Genomic DNA, 15,430 nt, shown 5'->3' on the forward strand with positions numbered 1-15,430 from the left:
GCTAGCTCCTATACTTCACATGTGCACTTCACTCGTGTTTCTACGCCCCTCGTGGGCAGGGGGTTCGCCACCCTTTTCTTATAGTATTATGGGAGTTGCAAGTGGTTCGCCGTCTACGGGTCATCGCAGTACCACGGTCATTGACTCGAAACTCCACTATTGCGTCATATTGTTGTAGCCTGAACCCGAGCTCGCTCCTCCTGTCTGAGACAAGAACGACATTAACGCACAGACACAGCTGACCCTTGCTCACGCAGTGCCGCAGCAAACTGTCGCATACAGCAACTCGTCCACTAAACCTTGACGCTCCACTCCCACGGCTTCTACAAGATGGTACGATTCAACCCTGTCACGCCTGTTCTGAGCACATGCGCACACGCCGTACCGACCACTCTTGCTTCCAAGCTCCCCTCGCCGCAGCGCTGTCCGACGTGTACGATAACTTCACAAATCCGAGACATCGAAGCTGTACAGGGACAGTTTGACATACGGGGTGGTCTTTTCCAGTCCAAAGAAGGCGGGAAAGGCGACCATGCGAGCGCGTGCCACAAGGCCGTCAGAAGGGCCTGGCGCAGGGCAAAGATTGCACTGACAAATACTGTGGAATCGTTCGAAGACCTACTCAATGACATAAGTGTGCCAGTCCAGGACCTGGCCAAACTGAGAGAAGCGCTGAATGTGTGGGACGAGAAGAAGGTCTTGCTAGGTAGAGTGCCGGGTCTAAGATACATCAACGGCGCAGAAGAGGAAGAGCCAACCACGTTGGAGAAGGAGGGTGCGCGTTTGTTGATGGTATGGTTGAGGATGGTGATTGAGAAAGAAACGAAGGAAGAGTGGAGAGACGAGGTAAAGCCATCCGTATCCGCGACAGGATTGAACGAACCGCAGCAGGTGCTCACGATACCGGAGTCAACTGGATTGGATCCGTTAGTAGAAGCTTTGCGCAGTCAGCCACCAGAGTTTCAGTGGACTTCAGCACCAGAACCGGCATCGGAAGAAAGTTCAGATGCACATCTAACAGCCACAACAATGACTGCGACGCCGCCGGCATCCCGGCATGACTTGGCGATGCCCAAATCGATTCTCAAGCGCCCACACACCCGCACCATTCCCGGCAGCCAATGCGCATCACCATCGCCTAAACGGGTCCGCACAGCAGATTCGGTGACTATATCACCCGAGCACCTCTACGTCGTCAACCCTTCACCCTTCCAACCGCTCTCTCGCACCACAATCGTGCTGCCACACGCCGCTCATACCCTTGCCGAGAATCGTCGCCCACGAACTAAGTTCCATCGCACGACTACAGCCTACACACCTGGTGTGTGGGCATCGGAGGCCTTCAGCGAAAAGTTGGATACCAGCTTCCGTGGCATGTCGCACGAGGATATGAAGGAGCAGTACGATGAGGATTCAGCAGAACAAGAGCAGGAACAGATGTTTGCGGATAAGCTGAAGGAAACGAGCAGAGGGTGGGTGGCGCTTTGGTGGGCGAACAAGGTCGCTCCGCACTTGGACCTCGAGAAGCTGAAGATGGAAATGCTGGCACGAAGTGAGGAGACGGAAGTGAGCTAGACCGCTGCACTTGACTGTGGTGTGCGAAGCTCCGGGTCGTGATTGCCGCTATGAAATTGAGGATTCGACGTGTTGCTTTAGGAAAACACTAGGGTTTAAGACTACGTGGATCGGAGTGAACATTCTGGGGACTGTTCGAGACGCTTGTATACCCCTAAACATGATGGGTACAGGCGCGCGATATTGTCCGGTTTCTGGGGATCCGGTGCGCCTTCCAATGTTTGCTCTGTTTTCTTTTAGATTACCTGGGCAGGAGCGAAGCCGCCTGATAGGTTTCCCATGCAAAAGCTCACAAAGCTGCCGAAGGATCGCTGGTGATGGAAGTGACATTGGATTTCAAGTGTGGGCGAGGGAGCGGCATAGCGCCAGGTTGGACGCAAAGCTGGGTCGAGGTGATGGGGCAACGCGTCGTCGCGTCAGGCGTTCCTGCAACTGGTTCCTGCCGTAGCGCGAACACCGCAGTCGGGAAGATCTCCGCGGCTACGTCACAACGGTCTTTCTAGAAACCTTAGATGTGAACACTTCCTTTCCATAACACGTGCATCTCTGTTATAGCGGAGGCCACGAGACGCATCAAAACAAAGATGCCTGCTACACAACCCAGCGCGAACACGACTGAGTTCATGGACGCCTCCAGCTACCTTATTGTGACGCTCTAACCGATTCCACTAGCGCAGGAACGGAGCTGTGAGGAGGAGAACAGCGAAGTAGAACTGGGAGCAGAATCGGAAGCTGAGAGCTCAGGCGCAGAGTCGATCGACAGAGAAGACCCCGAGACGCTGCTCGAAGAAGCAAAAGCAAATCAATTTGAAGCAGAAGAGGAAGTCAAGGTCGCCGCCGAAAAGCTTGAGCGCAAAAAGCGCAAAGTAGGCGACATACGTAGGAAATGGAATTTCTACTCCTCACAATGGGTGGAAGACTATGCAAGCAAGAAAGACCAAGACATCACAGATAGTGATTGGGAGCGCGGTGTTGGGACCATCGAGTTTGGAAAGCACCTTATCATCGAAGATTACGCTCCCTATGCCGGTGATATGGGCATGATGATCGATCTCCTCGGCGGGCCTACAGACTCTCAGGCGATGAAGTTCAACAAACCGAAACATGCATCCCTGACCCCCGAAACCGTCCAGTCCTACAACGACAGTGAGGAGGAAATGTTTTCCGTTCAAGTCAACTTTCTTGGCGATGACTACTTGGAGTTACGCAAGGATGGCATCTACTTTGCTGGGATTCTGGCCCAAGATCGGAAAGCGTTGAGGCGTACAGCCGAGGAACTCGATGAAAAGTGGCGGAATTGCAAGTATACCGGGCATATGCACACGGCGAATGACAAAAAATTGAAGACTATACTGGCGGAGTTTGGAGGACCCGTTGACTTGGAGGATTCCGGTTCTGGGAGCTATGACGAGAGCGACGATGAGGATGACAACGAAGATAAAGAGTGAGAAAGCATGCGATCACCAAATTCATATACATTTATCTTGCCATCCATGACTTTGTCATACTCTTGGTTTTGCAGTGCGAGGATATCTGATCGTGAAATCGACGCATGATGACGTCGTGGCATTGAACCGGACTCAATGCACTACTTTTGGTGAACCAAAGGCAATGCAACGCGTCTCGGCGCGACACTCAACCTGACCTTGAGCACCACAAGGTCTCTTACTCCATCAACGCATCTACGTCTTCCATCTGCGCGTAGAACTGCATTACCAAAGAATCGAACCGTAATCCGCTCCTGGAAGTGTCCAAGCCAGAAGGCCCTTCTTCCGCCTCGGTATGGCGACGCAGCATAATCACGACGGTCTGAGAGTGTTTGACCTGCATACTGGTATGATGCCCCGACTCTTGTTCCGATAAAAGCTTACATACGCGCAAAGAGATGCCGATTGTGAAGAATGAAGACGAATGGGAAGACGAAGAAGTAGGGACGGATGAAGAAGAGAATCACCGCTTGAACGATGGAGACATATACTTGCAAGAGTGCATTGTGGAACTTAGGACCAAAGCAATCCGTTTCGAGGATCAAGCACAAGCTCTAAAGGCAAGACTACAAAACGGCGAGAAGATACCTCTGGGAGACATCAGCGGCAACTATACGCTTTTCTCGTCTTAACATTTAGACTTTTACGCTCAGAATCCAGACCAGTGGTGGGAAGGCGGAGATACTATCGAGGACTGAGAAGCCGGAAGCCTGAAAATTGATAGGCAATATTCAGAGCTAATGTTATCTAAAGGTGATAAAATAATTGGAGTCAAGCTCAATCTCATGGACGAACCGGAAGACGGGTTTTTGATGGATTTCAAGAACCCTCCGCAGTTCGCATCACAAGACCCTGCTTGAACGTCAGCCTATTGCACCGTGGAACTGGATGCCTTTGATTGCGAAGTCACGTTCTTGGGTGAGGGTGTTCTGGAGGCGTGCTTTCAAGGCAATCGACTGGAGTGCGAGGGATTGTCGGACTATGTGCATTATGTTGGTGTCTGGGGTGCGATGGACGACTCCGACGACGATTTTGATCATGATTCGGAACCTTATGGATACTGAGCAAGAATGATGATAAGTCGGGGGACTTGTTGCTGTGCTATTGGCCGCTGCAAGAGCTAACAAGACCTTGCCGAAACGTATGGTCACCGGCATAGCGAAGTCTCGAGTAGAAGAACTTATCGATGAGCCTTCAATGGCGTAAAGTCGTTAGCAATAAAGATTTCGTGATCGCGACGCATCCAAAACATCAACCTGTCCCAATTATCAACGGCATACCCAGCGCTCATTTCGGCGGCCGACCGTCCGTGACCTCTCCGTACGACGGAGCGTCGTAGTCTCCAAAGCAAGCAAATTCGTAATCCGCAAGCTCAATCTGCTTTTGCTGAACCTTCAGGAATGTCTCCATCTCGCACCACCCGTCGTCTCGATCGCCACATTCCTTATGACTACGGCCGAGTGGAATAGTCCTCTGGTTGAGAATAAAATGAACGTAGCTCGTCGGCGGCCCGTCAAGGTATATTTTCTCGTCCGTCCGATTGGGGTTGACGGGTGCAGGTGCTTTGATCACTTCGATATCAAGGCGACCAGCGAATGGTTGGAGATGTGAGAGGATGAATTCACGGGGCGTCTTGATGTGGGTTGTGGGAAGTACCTCGCTAAACTGCGTAATGCCGAATGCGACAAGGATACTGACGATGCCGGCATCGTGGCTAAAGTCTAGGTTCAGGTTCTGATCGATGGGAAAGGTGACGGTATTGTTGTCAAGGGTTACATTGATCTGGGCAGACGGGGAGGTGATGACGTGGTGCTGCATGCGGGCGAGGACTTCTTCCACGTAGCCTGCGCATTATTAGCATGGTGAGGGTAGCATAAGGGTCGTCAATCCGTACCAATTCCAATAGCACGACCGACTGAAGAGCCAAATCCTGTGCCTGCCTGGAATGAAAGATCCAGGGCGTACTCGTAGCCTTCCCACTCTTCGTAGGTGAATAGGCCGCACCAGTGAGAGAAGCCAAGCGAAATCGTCTCGTACGAACATAAAGCTTGAGCGTTGTAGGTATCGCTGATCGTCCAGTCGAGGTCACCGGTGATGTTGCTCCTGAACCTCTGATGAGCATCATGAAGGTACACGCCGATCCACTCCATGAGACCTTGCCTAGCCGTCGGCCAACTCGAATGGTTACACTGCTTATAACCAGCAAGCGTATTGTTGAAGCCGGGCGCCTCAATCGCCAGCTCAAGCGTCGCATTTTGCGGCCAGCCCAGACCGAAAAAGCCTGCGAGGAAGTACTCCGCCGACTCGGTCATGCGTCTTTGGGTTGTGCTCCGAACGACAACCTTGCTTCCATTGTTGGGATACAAATGACCATACTGATAGTAGTGTAGGGTACCAGAGGTGAAAAGCTCTTGCTTACCATTGGGGACTAGAATCTCAGCGCCCAGCAGAAACTGCCAATCGTTGAGGAACGAAAGCGGTCCATGGCCAGTAAACTTGCCAGCCGCGTCTGTAAGCTTCTTCCCTAGAGTCCGCTCTGCAGCTTCACCACTGACTTCGGGGTACCGACTTCCATGGCGGTGGACCATGTTAAGCCATGTCACGTTGGTGCCAGGCGGTATCGAGTATTCGTTGACGCCGAAACCTCTAGGATTAGGAAAGTATGGACTGATGTTTGCCATGCTCTGGAAAATATTTTTGTTATCCGCATTGCCGGCAATGGGGATCTGGGTTTCAAGAGGCGTATTTGGGATATACGACACGCCAGCAAAAGGTGCCAAGTTTGTTTGCGCCATGAACGGGGCAGCGCCAGTTTTCGTAGGACCTTGGAAGTGCCCATCATCCGTCACAAAGTAGTCCGGAACAGATGACTTTGATGGTGTTGCTTTGCGATTGTTAATTGCTGCCTCAATTTGCTGGCCCAGCCAACAAGACCAGGGAGTACTGACACTTCACATTTTGTTCGCCTTGAAGAGGAACTTGAGCCCCAGATCGACCTGTTCGTAATTAGCATTGTTATTTTAAGCCACAGCAACAGCAGGTGGCTAGTGGGTGAGGCGTACGCACCGAGATTGGCCGGGCTAAACGAGTTGAGGAGCTGCAGCGAGAGCTCGAGGATGCCGTGCATGGTGGGGTAGCTGCGAGCTCTTACTCAGCAACGTGCAAAGTGCAGATCTAATGAGGTAGGCACGATTGATCGTCTGCAAAACAAGTCACCGCTTCACTACACGTCGCTGTCGCTACACTGGAGTTTTCGCGTCCAGATTGTTAAGAGGCAGCTTGAGCTTGGGCCATGGGTTGGAGTTGGCAGTGACGCAATGCCGAGGGCTGTCCAACACGGTATCCTGGGCCATATCACCCACATGGGCGTTTCGCATTTCGCTCAAAGTCGACAATTGAGAAACCTTCACACCGGATGAACTGTTCCCAGTGCACTATGCGGATGTTTTTGATCATGATGAATAAGATACGGAAAGCTCAATGCATGCTTCGTCGGGCACAATAGCAAGCTGCGAATAGCTGGAACGCATCGCATTTAACCATTCGTGACTTCGCATCGCATTTAACCATTCGTGACTTTGAATCGCCTTTGCATGGTTCTAATATTCTCAGGACCTCATATGAGGCGGAGAGACTAGATGAGGGTGAGGCTTCATGTCGCGACACCATATCGCGTCCCCGCCCTCGTTATCTGGAGATTGCGGTCAACTACATTCACGCAAGTGCAGATCGATCGCCGATTTCTCAGTGCAATATGCTCTGAAGATCGTTGATGAATGGCGATCAATAAGAGAATCTAATGGGTTTGTCGGGACCTCGCGTCCGCGCTTCAGTTGCCTCATTAATTTCCGGTATAGTCTTGACTACTCGGCCACGGAGATGGGCAACGATGATCTTTAGAAAATTATGCTTGTGGTCGCAGGGGATCCGGGGAATCCCCAACTGTCTGGTCTAAAAGTGCCACATCCGAATCAAGTGGGGAAAGACTGCTAATCGATAATAGCAGCGCTTCTTACGCATCTCTGGTGTCGGTGTGTTCAATGATCTACTCACACCATGAAGGATGGCCGTCTCTTCGAACGACAGTCACACCTTTATATCCACTGAGGGAAATTGCGGCGGCTCCGAGGTGGATATATATAGAACTCGCACTCCGTGTTAAGAGAAGCTTTCGTCCAGTGCACAGAGGCATTTGACCACTGTTTGTCCCATGGGCCAGGTCTAATGGGTATATATCGCATGTTATAGGGACGCGTGGTTGTAGGAGAGCCCACCGGCGAGTTTGTCGGTGTCTCACGTCCAACTCTTCATGCCCCGTGATGCATACCAGGCGTCCTCTGCGACTTACATCACTACATCCCAGCGGCGTCACTCTGCAACACAAATCGCCGCACTGTCTCCGAATGCAGCCCTACCGGACATATACACCGCAGCTCCACAATTACTCGCACGCCGGCGCAACAGCGGCATGATGTGACTTGGTTCGGCAGCGTTTGATTACTGGGTTCGGCAGCCTTCCATGATCGAAGTTTCGTGATTGATGTCGCCTTGCTCTGAAATGTCAAGTAAGGTGTCGGACCGATATAAGTGTATTGGTTGCGTGTACCAGGTGGACCCTGGATAGCAAGAACATGACTCAGGTACCATCTGCTGGAGAACCACCGAAGAACGAAAAGTGGGCACCCTACAGCGAATTGCCGGACCAGCGATGATGCAGAGACAACGGGAAGAGTGCTAGCAGCATGCAAACCGATTGATTGAGTGAAATAAGCGAGCTGTGGTGACTGTTTTGTTGAGTTGGAGGTGTCGGAGATGTTGGAGACGTTGGAGTAGGAAGTTTTGCACAAGGAACTCAAAGCAAACCAAAGCAAACGGTGTCCCAGTCGAAGGACAATATGATGCAGTCACAATCCCGTGCGAGTCGTGTAGAGAGGTTAATTGTCATGATGTCTTGCAGGCGCGTCGGCCTGTCGCTCTCACGTTACAGAGCATGTGTGTCGCCTTGAAACCCCGTGCTGATCGTCGCCGACTGAAAACAGCAGTGGCACGCTGGCAAGGTATGCAGACGCGTGGTGAAGACGTGCTGCGCAAGGCCGGACCGAATAAAGCAAAGATAGTAGTTGCAAGGCCGGCATCAGCCGGTCCTACTTGAATACCCGCGGGAAAATGACACTCGTTCGTCTGTCTTGCCCCAAGCAGCCGTGTTCCCGAAGGATCGTCGCGAGGCAGAACAGCGGTGACCTTTTGATGCTTCAGAGCGCTCATCGAAGCAGAGGTTGGAACCTAGCGAGATGCGGATCGTACCGGCAAGGTGGAGCTATGTGCGCTGAAACAACTTATTGATAATGGGGAAGCGGAAGGCCACTCAGACGAGAGTGTTTTCTCACGTTGGAACGTTCAACGTCATGATCCTGGAGATCGCCGTTGTCCAATGCAGGAGAAGTACAGATTCGACAAAGTGCGACAGTGTCGCGGCGGAGGCGGGAAATGTCCCATCCACTTATGACAGAATCACGGCTGTCATATTGCACGAAAAGAAGCTCTTGGCCCGGCGCGCAAAGGTCGAATAGAAGCACCGTGAGCGGTTGCTCAGCGCCCAGGGTGACGTGCTGATCAAACGAGAATTTCGTCATTGGCCATGGCAGCGTGCGGAGTGCAACGCCCACGAGATGTCAGGGTCTCTGGCGCTGGCGCTGGCGATGGAGGGTGAGGGGCTGGAGACGAGGCTCGAAAAGGCCTTTTTCTGTGTGCCACACTCGAGCGCAGTGCATGCTGGTGGTGCCAACGGGCGAGGATTGGTGGCAACGGCAATCTACAAATACCATGTACGCCAAAGTGGCAGGCCAACGCCGCCGCCGCAGGGTCCCCTTAGCCGATCTTATATATTTCTGGTGCGCAAGCTCGACGAAACGGATGGCGCACAAGGAGGGATCAGCGACCACGCCCGACACGAGCGGCTGGTGATGTGCGCATGGACAGCATGACCCGCAATCAGTCGGTCTGTAACGCGTCGACCTGTGCGCTATGTGCTATGCGGTGGGTACAATAGTGTGGGCGGAGACTGCGAACGTGGCCGTGGTGGTGGTGCACCGGTCTCTGGGTGCAGTGCTGAGGCTGCCCGCTCGCATCGTGACTTTGGCCGTTGGACGCAGGCACCGTCGTCGTCGCCGCCCCAGCAGGCAGGCCCGGAGACGTCAGCGGCGACGCCATTGGCGGTTGACGGAACCCACGGCAGCGTTCAGTGATGTCAGCCGCCCGCAACGCGCAGCCGTGCTCTCAGTGCGGTGGGACGTGGCGGAATGGGGCAAGTGATCAGCTCTCCCATGTCTCGCAGCGGCCGGCGACGTCATGCACCGCTTTCGGCCTTCATCAAGACCTCTGCGGTCGCAGCGCCGCAGCAACGTCTTCACCACCCTCGCCCGCGCGCACGCCCTGAATCAAGCCGACGACACGGTCCAAGCTGCGCGCATCCACTGCCCGCGCGACATTCGCCAACACGCCCCAGTTTCCCTGGTCGCAGGCCTGGCAATAGCTGTTCGGCCATCGCAGCGCTAATTGACCGCTTCTAATCATCCGCGCCTCTGGTGGGTGCTTTTGCCCTTGCCGATCCGCAACGCAAACCTTGCCTGCGTGTCGACGACGAGCAGCAGCCAGAGACAGCCACTGTCAACTCGTGCTCCAGTGCTCGCCGGTAGTAGCCATACGAGCGCGCTATTGCCTGTTGCCGCCGCCGCTGCCACCCCGAGCTGTCTGCTGCTCGCTGCGTGCACATTCGACGCCCGCCAGCAGGGATCCTCGTCTCGGGAGACCCTGAAGCATTATCTGGCTTAGCGCCGACAGGGGCCCACCCACTCTAACACCCTTCCACATCAACCGTGTGGCTTTATCTTGGCCTGAACCCACCCACGGCATACTCTTGCCGACGCTCGCCCACCTGGCTCCATCCCTAACCTACACTCTGAGAGCCGCACTATACTGTCTCGTGCCATGAACCCGCAGATTTCCATCACCTCCTACCCGTCTACTTCAACGCAAGACGACCGCCGCCCGTCCTACCCCGACGACATGTCGACTTCCTCCTCCAACTCTTCCATCAGCGACCAGGAGATGAAGAACGACCCCACACTACAGGCCCGGCCCCGGCTAGGGAGCAGAAAGTCGAGCGGCACCATCATAATACCCCGCGACAGCCCCAACGTCGAGATGAAGGAGGAAGAGGAGGAGTACGACGACGGCGATGCGCGCACCATGAGCCCTCGCCGGAGTAGCGAAGAGATTGAGAAGATGGGCCAGGATGCTCGGCAAGCTCTGATAGAGTAAGTAACTCGACCCTGCATCTCCACGTACGTGGCATGCAACGCTGCGAACCCCCTCGGTGTCGCTGTCGCCCACTGTGCTTGCTCTCTCTTTTGTGTGCGCGTTTTTGACTTTCGTCCCAGCCCTTACCAGACTAACCGTTTCGCTAGACAAGCAAAAGCCCTCCAAGCCAGCCTCATGCAGATTGTCGACCGTGTCGAGGTTGTCAAGAACGAACACGAGAAGCTCGAGGGCGGCAACAAGTTCCTCCAATCGTACGTACTCCCCGCATCTGCATCGTGACGACTGACTAACGGTTCGCAGATATATTGGCGAGCTGATGCAGACCAGCAAGCTCACCTCCACGGGCGCTGGCAAAGCGTCCAAAGTCAAGGGCAAGGGCAGGGTCATCAAATAACAATCAGTCCTCGTCTTCCTTCCCACAGGCACTGCGAGCGTCCACCACGTCGGCATTCCTCCCAGGCCCCGACTCATCATGGACGCTACTCGCCTCTCGAACCCCCACTACCACGCAATCATGATGGTCTACTGCCTCACGTACTGACCATCACCACCTCGTTCCAATACACGAAACACGCACGTTGACACCGCGTTTATGAGCATCTGCATAGCGGCACAGGATTGGGGAACCGGCGTTCGTCATTACACTTCGATTCAGCATACAGCTTCTGTCTTACCACCCTTTCGACAACTATTTGAACTCGGCTCCGCTCGGCTCAGTGTTGTCGCGCTCCATTTTGCGATTATACCACGGCACATTGCGCCCTTGACCATTGGGTTTTACCTTACAACTTTACACTTTCACCCGACCACTTCACGGGGCTATGGCGACTACGGTGTTATGGGAGTTCCTTTTAGTTTCGATTCTATATCATGGCAGGATTTTGTACGGTACCCAAGCCCCCTTTGTTTTTGCTACCAATGGAAGAGTTGAATCAACGTCTTCCAGCCTATAGCTGAAGTATCGGTGCTTTGTCTGATACTCGGCGCTATGTAAGGCTTCATCTTATTTGAGAGAAAATTAGAAGTAACATGGTTTGCACGAGCGAATAAGCATCTTGGTTATTCATGCACAGAACCACAGCACAACCGTCGTGTTTCTGCCGCCCAACATTGCCATCACGATCTTTGAATGTAGATGACAACTACATGACTGCATGTGTGTCAGTGCATGAGTGCCCAATCTAGCATCGAAACAGGCAGGACCCTGCATGCCCATGCCAGATACGGTGAGCTGCGTAGCAGATGACCCGTCCAAGGCTCCACGAAGGAACATGACAAGGCTGCCGCAACGCAAGAAAAACTGTTCGAGCAGACCCGCACCTCTGCCCCTCTCTTTGTCGGACGATGCCCCAACCCAAAGCGCGCAAGACAAGGAAAACTGACAGCCGCCACACTAAGCTTGACTGGACTAAGAAAACCATGCAGACAACGCCCACCGCCCTGGTAACGCACGCCCGTCTCCGCTCTCCGTTGTTCCTACTTTCATGTTTGTTCTCCGCTTGCATCCAAGCGAAAGCGATCGGAATGCCCACGATGAACTAAAGAACCAAAGAACTCTATTCCATCACGCGCAAATCTAACGACTCATGCTTTTTTTTCTTCTCTTGCGTCTCTCGCTTGCTTGCTTGCTTGCCTACGTTCCGCTTTAGCGCGTGGGCGCACACGCGATGCAATCATCAATCATACACAAGCCTCTAGTGTGCGATTCGCCGTTGCAACGTCGTGTCACAGATCTCATGTGTCCGACTTGTGCGCCAAGCCCACGCTGCGGTAATGCAGATGCACTCCACTTTGCTCTGCCGTGGTAAGGCTCACATGTGCAGTGCAGGCAGCATCCATCGCACTTGCCGAGTTGTTGCCGGAAAGAAGGAAGCAAGGCAAGTGCAACGTGGAGGAAGGTTATGGGAATAAGAATCCTGAAACTCTCTACCTTGCTCGACTCGGGTGTTGGTCCGGAGCTCCTCCCATACCATGATTGGTGCGGAGCCCTTCGAGGAGAATGGGAGATTAAGGTGCGGATATTATGATTCGTGGGGGCGAAATTGGCCGCTGGTGCGCTTGGGGAGGGGGTTCCGCGACATCAACTTAGCAAGCGAGATAGGTGGGAGTGCTAGTTACTATCGATAATATTGGGATTGACAAGCTCATGAGCTAAAGCCAAAGGCAGGCCATCGCGCTCGGCGGGCGCGCTGTTATTGTTGTTGTTGTTCACCTTCGGTATCGGTGCGGTGAGGGGAAGACGCCGACGATCTCTATCAGCCTTGCATCACGACTTCCCCATCTTGCCCTGGTACTCCGACGACACGCAAATACCACGATAACAACCGCTCACATGCGCCGGCATTCATGTCAATCTCGGTACTTGCGGAGCTGAACACGTATGCTTCCATGGAACTCTCGAAAATTTCTACTTTCGTCTCGTCGACTTCCTCTTCTGTACACTTGAGGAAGGCGCTACAGACCAGGAGTTGACATGGCCTCCTGCAGTTGGCGACGGGATGTTGCAGATGAGACGTGGTGACTAGGTGTACGTGTCCGCACATGAGCTTGTCTTGCCATCGTCTGATCCACGATGCTGTACATGCAGGCAGCGAGTCATTCCCCTCCGGTCCGGGCGTTGGAGACTTGTGCCTACGTTTGACTGATGTAAAAAATGGTAATGGAGTATGCCACATCGTCGATACCTTGGATGCTACACCCACATCGAAGCCGGGAATTTTACACATAGGTTACGGCAAGATATCGGTCGACCATATATCGGGCTTCAAGATCTTCTTGACCCTTGCGTCCACCAAAGACTTCGTGACTGCTAGGTATTAAGGTAATATGAATTCACACCCACATTCCAGTACACCAAGCATCCACACCGGCTACCGGAACCAGAGGTGTTAGATAATCATGACAATTCTCTGGATCAGCGAGAAAGAGTGTAGTCAAAACTGGAAGAAGTGAGAGAGTGGATATGCTATGTCACTGGAGAACGTATCCCAAACACACCTTAACAAGGCGGCCAGGCGGTGTTTATTCATACCCCAAAGTCGACTCGCCCTCCTACGCTTTCATGACATCCACCCATCCCTCTGGCATGACCTTCCCACCCTTATATCCATCAACCAGCCACTGCTCACTATCAAATCCAAACTCAATCAGCGCATCTTCACTTCCCCACTCTCCGTTTCCACTCAACCCAATCGGGACCTTGCCAGTGCCCTTGACGCCATCAACATAGGCAATAGGGAATTGTATGCACGGTATCCCTGTGAAGTTCGCCAGCCAAACATACTCCATGTTCCTGATTTGCATATTGCCATTGGTCACACCGTGAGAAAGTTCAGCTTCATCAATGGGCCAGCCAGCATTCGGCGTTGTGGGCGTGACAATGATGAGGCCCGGGTGTTTGCGGAAAAGGTCGGCTAGATGTTCCATGAGGACGTTGCGCAGACGCTGGGCAAGGAGAAAGTCCGTTGCTGGGGTTTGTCGCGCCACGCTCATGAGAATCCTGTTGGCGGGCGTAAGGTCGTAGATGGACGTCCTGTGTCCTGCTGCACCTTCGGCCATGATAGTCATTGCGTGGGCCAGTTGACCCTCTGTCAGCAGCGGGATACTGACATCGACTATTTGGTATCCCAGTTCAGACTCAAAGTACCGCAAGGTTGATTGACAGGCTTCCTGCACTGGAGGATCTGCACGGTCGATCCAGGCTTTATATACACCCAGTACTTTGTTTCGAGGCCCGGTGTGTTTCTTGGGTGGGTTGAATAGCGATGAGGGATATGTTGATGGGTCAGGCTGGGCGAGGACACGGTATGCGATCTCGAGATCCGACATGTTGCTTGCGAGGGGCCCGCGAACGGTGACGGATTTCCCGGCGTCTGGCATGGGCGCGACGGAGACGCGGGAGTGGGATGGCTTCAGACCATATAGACCGCAGTAGTTGCTGGGGATTCGGACTGAGCCACCTCCGTCTGAACCAATAGCAAAGGGTATGAGACCATGTCCTACCGCAGACGCAGCGCCTCCCGATGAGCCTCCCGGGTAGTATGAGCTGTTGTATGGGTTTCGTGGTGTGCCCCAATTAGGGTTGTTATTTGTGGTATCTAGATCAATCAGCATTGTCCATGAAACCACAGAAGCAACGTTTCACTCACCCATCCCCATCTCATGCATGGTCAGCGTGCCGACCAAGACGGCGCCCTCCTTCTCGAGCATCTTCGCACACCAGCTCGTTTCCTTGTTTCCCCCACGGCTGTAGTCGTAAGTGGTGCCGACATAATGCTTGTATCCCGTGACCTTGAGGTCGTCCTTGACTCCGAACGGCACGCCATCTAGTATACCCAATGGCTGGCCCTGCTTGTACCGTTGCGTGGAGGCTTCGGCAGCTTGTCTGACCATGTCTACTTTGCTGTCCATGAAGGCCGTCGAATAGGGCGAGCGCTGTGCAACATCTCTGCGTATGAGAGGCAAGAGGTGTTCTACTACATCGGTCGGTGTAAGTGCGCCGCTCGAGTATGCATCGTAGAAGTCTTTGATCGAGTAGAATCGGTTGGAGGAGGACGCGTGCGGGGACGATGAGCGGAAGTTGGATTTGTCGGTGTAACTTATGGGAGCATCGTCGGATTCAGGCAGCGGAATCACGGTGGGGTCATAACGCGGGTCGATGCCGTCGAGTTGCCTGCATTCTCGCAAGGAGCTGAAGCCAGCATTACTCCACAGGATGCCCGGGACCAGTGGTACAGTCGCAACTCTGGAGCTGTTAGCTTGGTGACACAAGGGAACTAAATTGACTCACAGATTGGAAAGATAGTGCAGTAAGGCGCCCTTGACTACGGGGTTCTTTCCGGGCGGTGGGGCCTTGTATGGCGCGTCGTGAGGTTTAGGGAGCGGGTAGTTGAAGAAGCGCGGGGATGTCTGGCTGCTTCCCGGCATCTTGGCTGCGACTGCACGGGACCAATGGCAAATGAAGCTGAAGGAGTAGGCGATTGGACCTTTGGTAAGACTGGTATGCTCCTCCGCTGCCTTTATGCGAATCTTGATAAGCCTCGGGATAC

The 15,430-nt window shown here is 53.5% G+C and overlaps 4 protein-coding genes across 4 annotated transcripts; 2 read left to right on the top strand and 2 right to left on the bottom strand.

Moving 5' to 3' along the window:
• The first annotated feature begins 154 nt into the window (after window positions 1–154).
• BKA58DRAFT_377661 (uncharacterized protein) lies at window positions 155–2,029 on the top strand. The gene has a single exon (XM_046169636.1). The coding sequence runs from the start codon at window positions 331–333 to the stop codon at window positions 1,573–1,575; it is 1,245 nt and encodes a 414-aa protein (XP_046029474.1). The 5' UTR covers window positions 155–330; the 3' UTR covers window positions 1,576–2,029.
• Window positions 2,030–4,349: 2,320 nt separating this feature from the next.
• BKA58DRAFT_309646 (3-phytase A precursor) lies at window positions 4,350–6,189 on the bottom strand (the record flags this gene model as incomplete). Its single annotated transcript, XM_046167259.1, has 4 exons — window positions 4,350–4,906; window positions 4,957–5,946; window positions 6,011–6,058; window positions 6,129–6,189. The coding sequence occupies 4 exons, from the start codon at window positions 6,187–6,189 to the stop codon at window positions 4,350–4,352; spliced, it is 1,656 nt and encodes a 551-aa protein (XP_046029475.1).
• Window positions 6,190–9,974: 3,785 nt separating this feature from the next.
• Window positions 9,975–11,210, top strand: BKA58DRAFT_99478 (uncharacterized protein). The gene is made up of 3 exons (XM_046176355.1): window positions 9,975–10,378; window positions 10,529–10,633; window positions 10,683–11,210. Exons 1-3 carry the CDS (start codon window positions 10,050–10,052, stop codon window positions 10,774–10,776), a joined length of 528 nt encoding a protein of 175 aa, XP_046029476.1. The 5' UTR covers window positions 9,975–10,049; the 3' UTR covers window positions 10,777–11,210.
• A 2,223-nt stretch (window positions 11,211–13,433) lies between these two features.
• On the bottom strand, window positions 13,434–15,308 carry BKA58DRAFT_307343 (glutamyl-tRNA amidotransferase-like protein subunit A; the record flags this gene model as incomplete). Its single annotated transcript, XM_046167152.1, has 3 exons — window positions 13,434–14,479; window positions 14,531–15,126; window positions 15,172–15,308. The coding sequence occupies 3 exons, from the start codon at window positions 15,306–15,308 to the stop codon at window positions 13,434–13,436; spliced, it is 1,779 nt and encodes a 592-aa protein (XP_046029477.1).
• Window positions 15,309–15,430: the final 122 nt, after the last annotated feature.

Source organism: Alternaria rosae (assembly GCF_020736505.1).
Source record: "Alternaria rosae strain MPI-PUGE-AT-0040 chromosome Unknown BKA58scaffold_2, whole genome shotgun sequence".
Lineage (NCBI taxonomy): Eukaryota > Fungi > Ascomycota > Dothideomycetes > Pleosporales > Pleosporaceae > Alternaria > Alternaria rosae.

Excerpts from the sequence above, each read along its gene's own strand:
- BKA58DRAFT_99478 (XM_046176355.1), top strand. The coding sequence starts at position 10,050 with ATGAACCCGCAGATTTCCATCACCTCCTACCCGTCTACTTCAACGCAA. Across the intron at positions 10,379-10,528 it reads GCTCGGCAAGCTCTGATAGA|ACAAGCAAAAGCCCTCCAAG; the intron begins GTAAGTAACTCG and ends CCGTTTCGCTAG. Across the intron at positions 10,634-10,682 it reads GGCAACAAGTTCCTCCAATC|ATATATTGGCGAGCTGATGC; the intron begins GTACGTACTCCC and ends AACGGTTCGCAG.
- BKA58DRAFT_377661 (XM_046169636.1), top strand. The coding sequence starts at position 331 with ATGGTACGATTCAACCCTGTCACGCCTGTTCTGAGCACATGCGCACAC.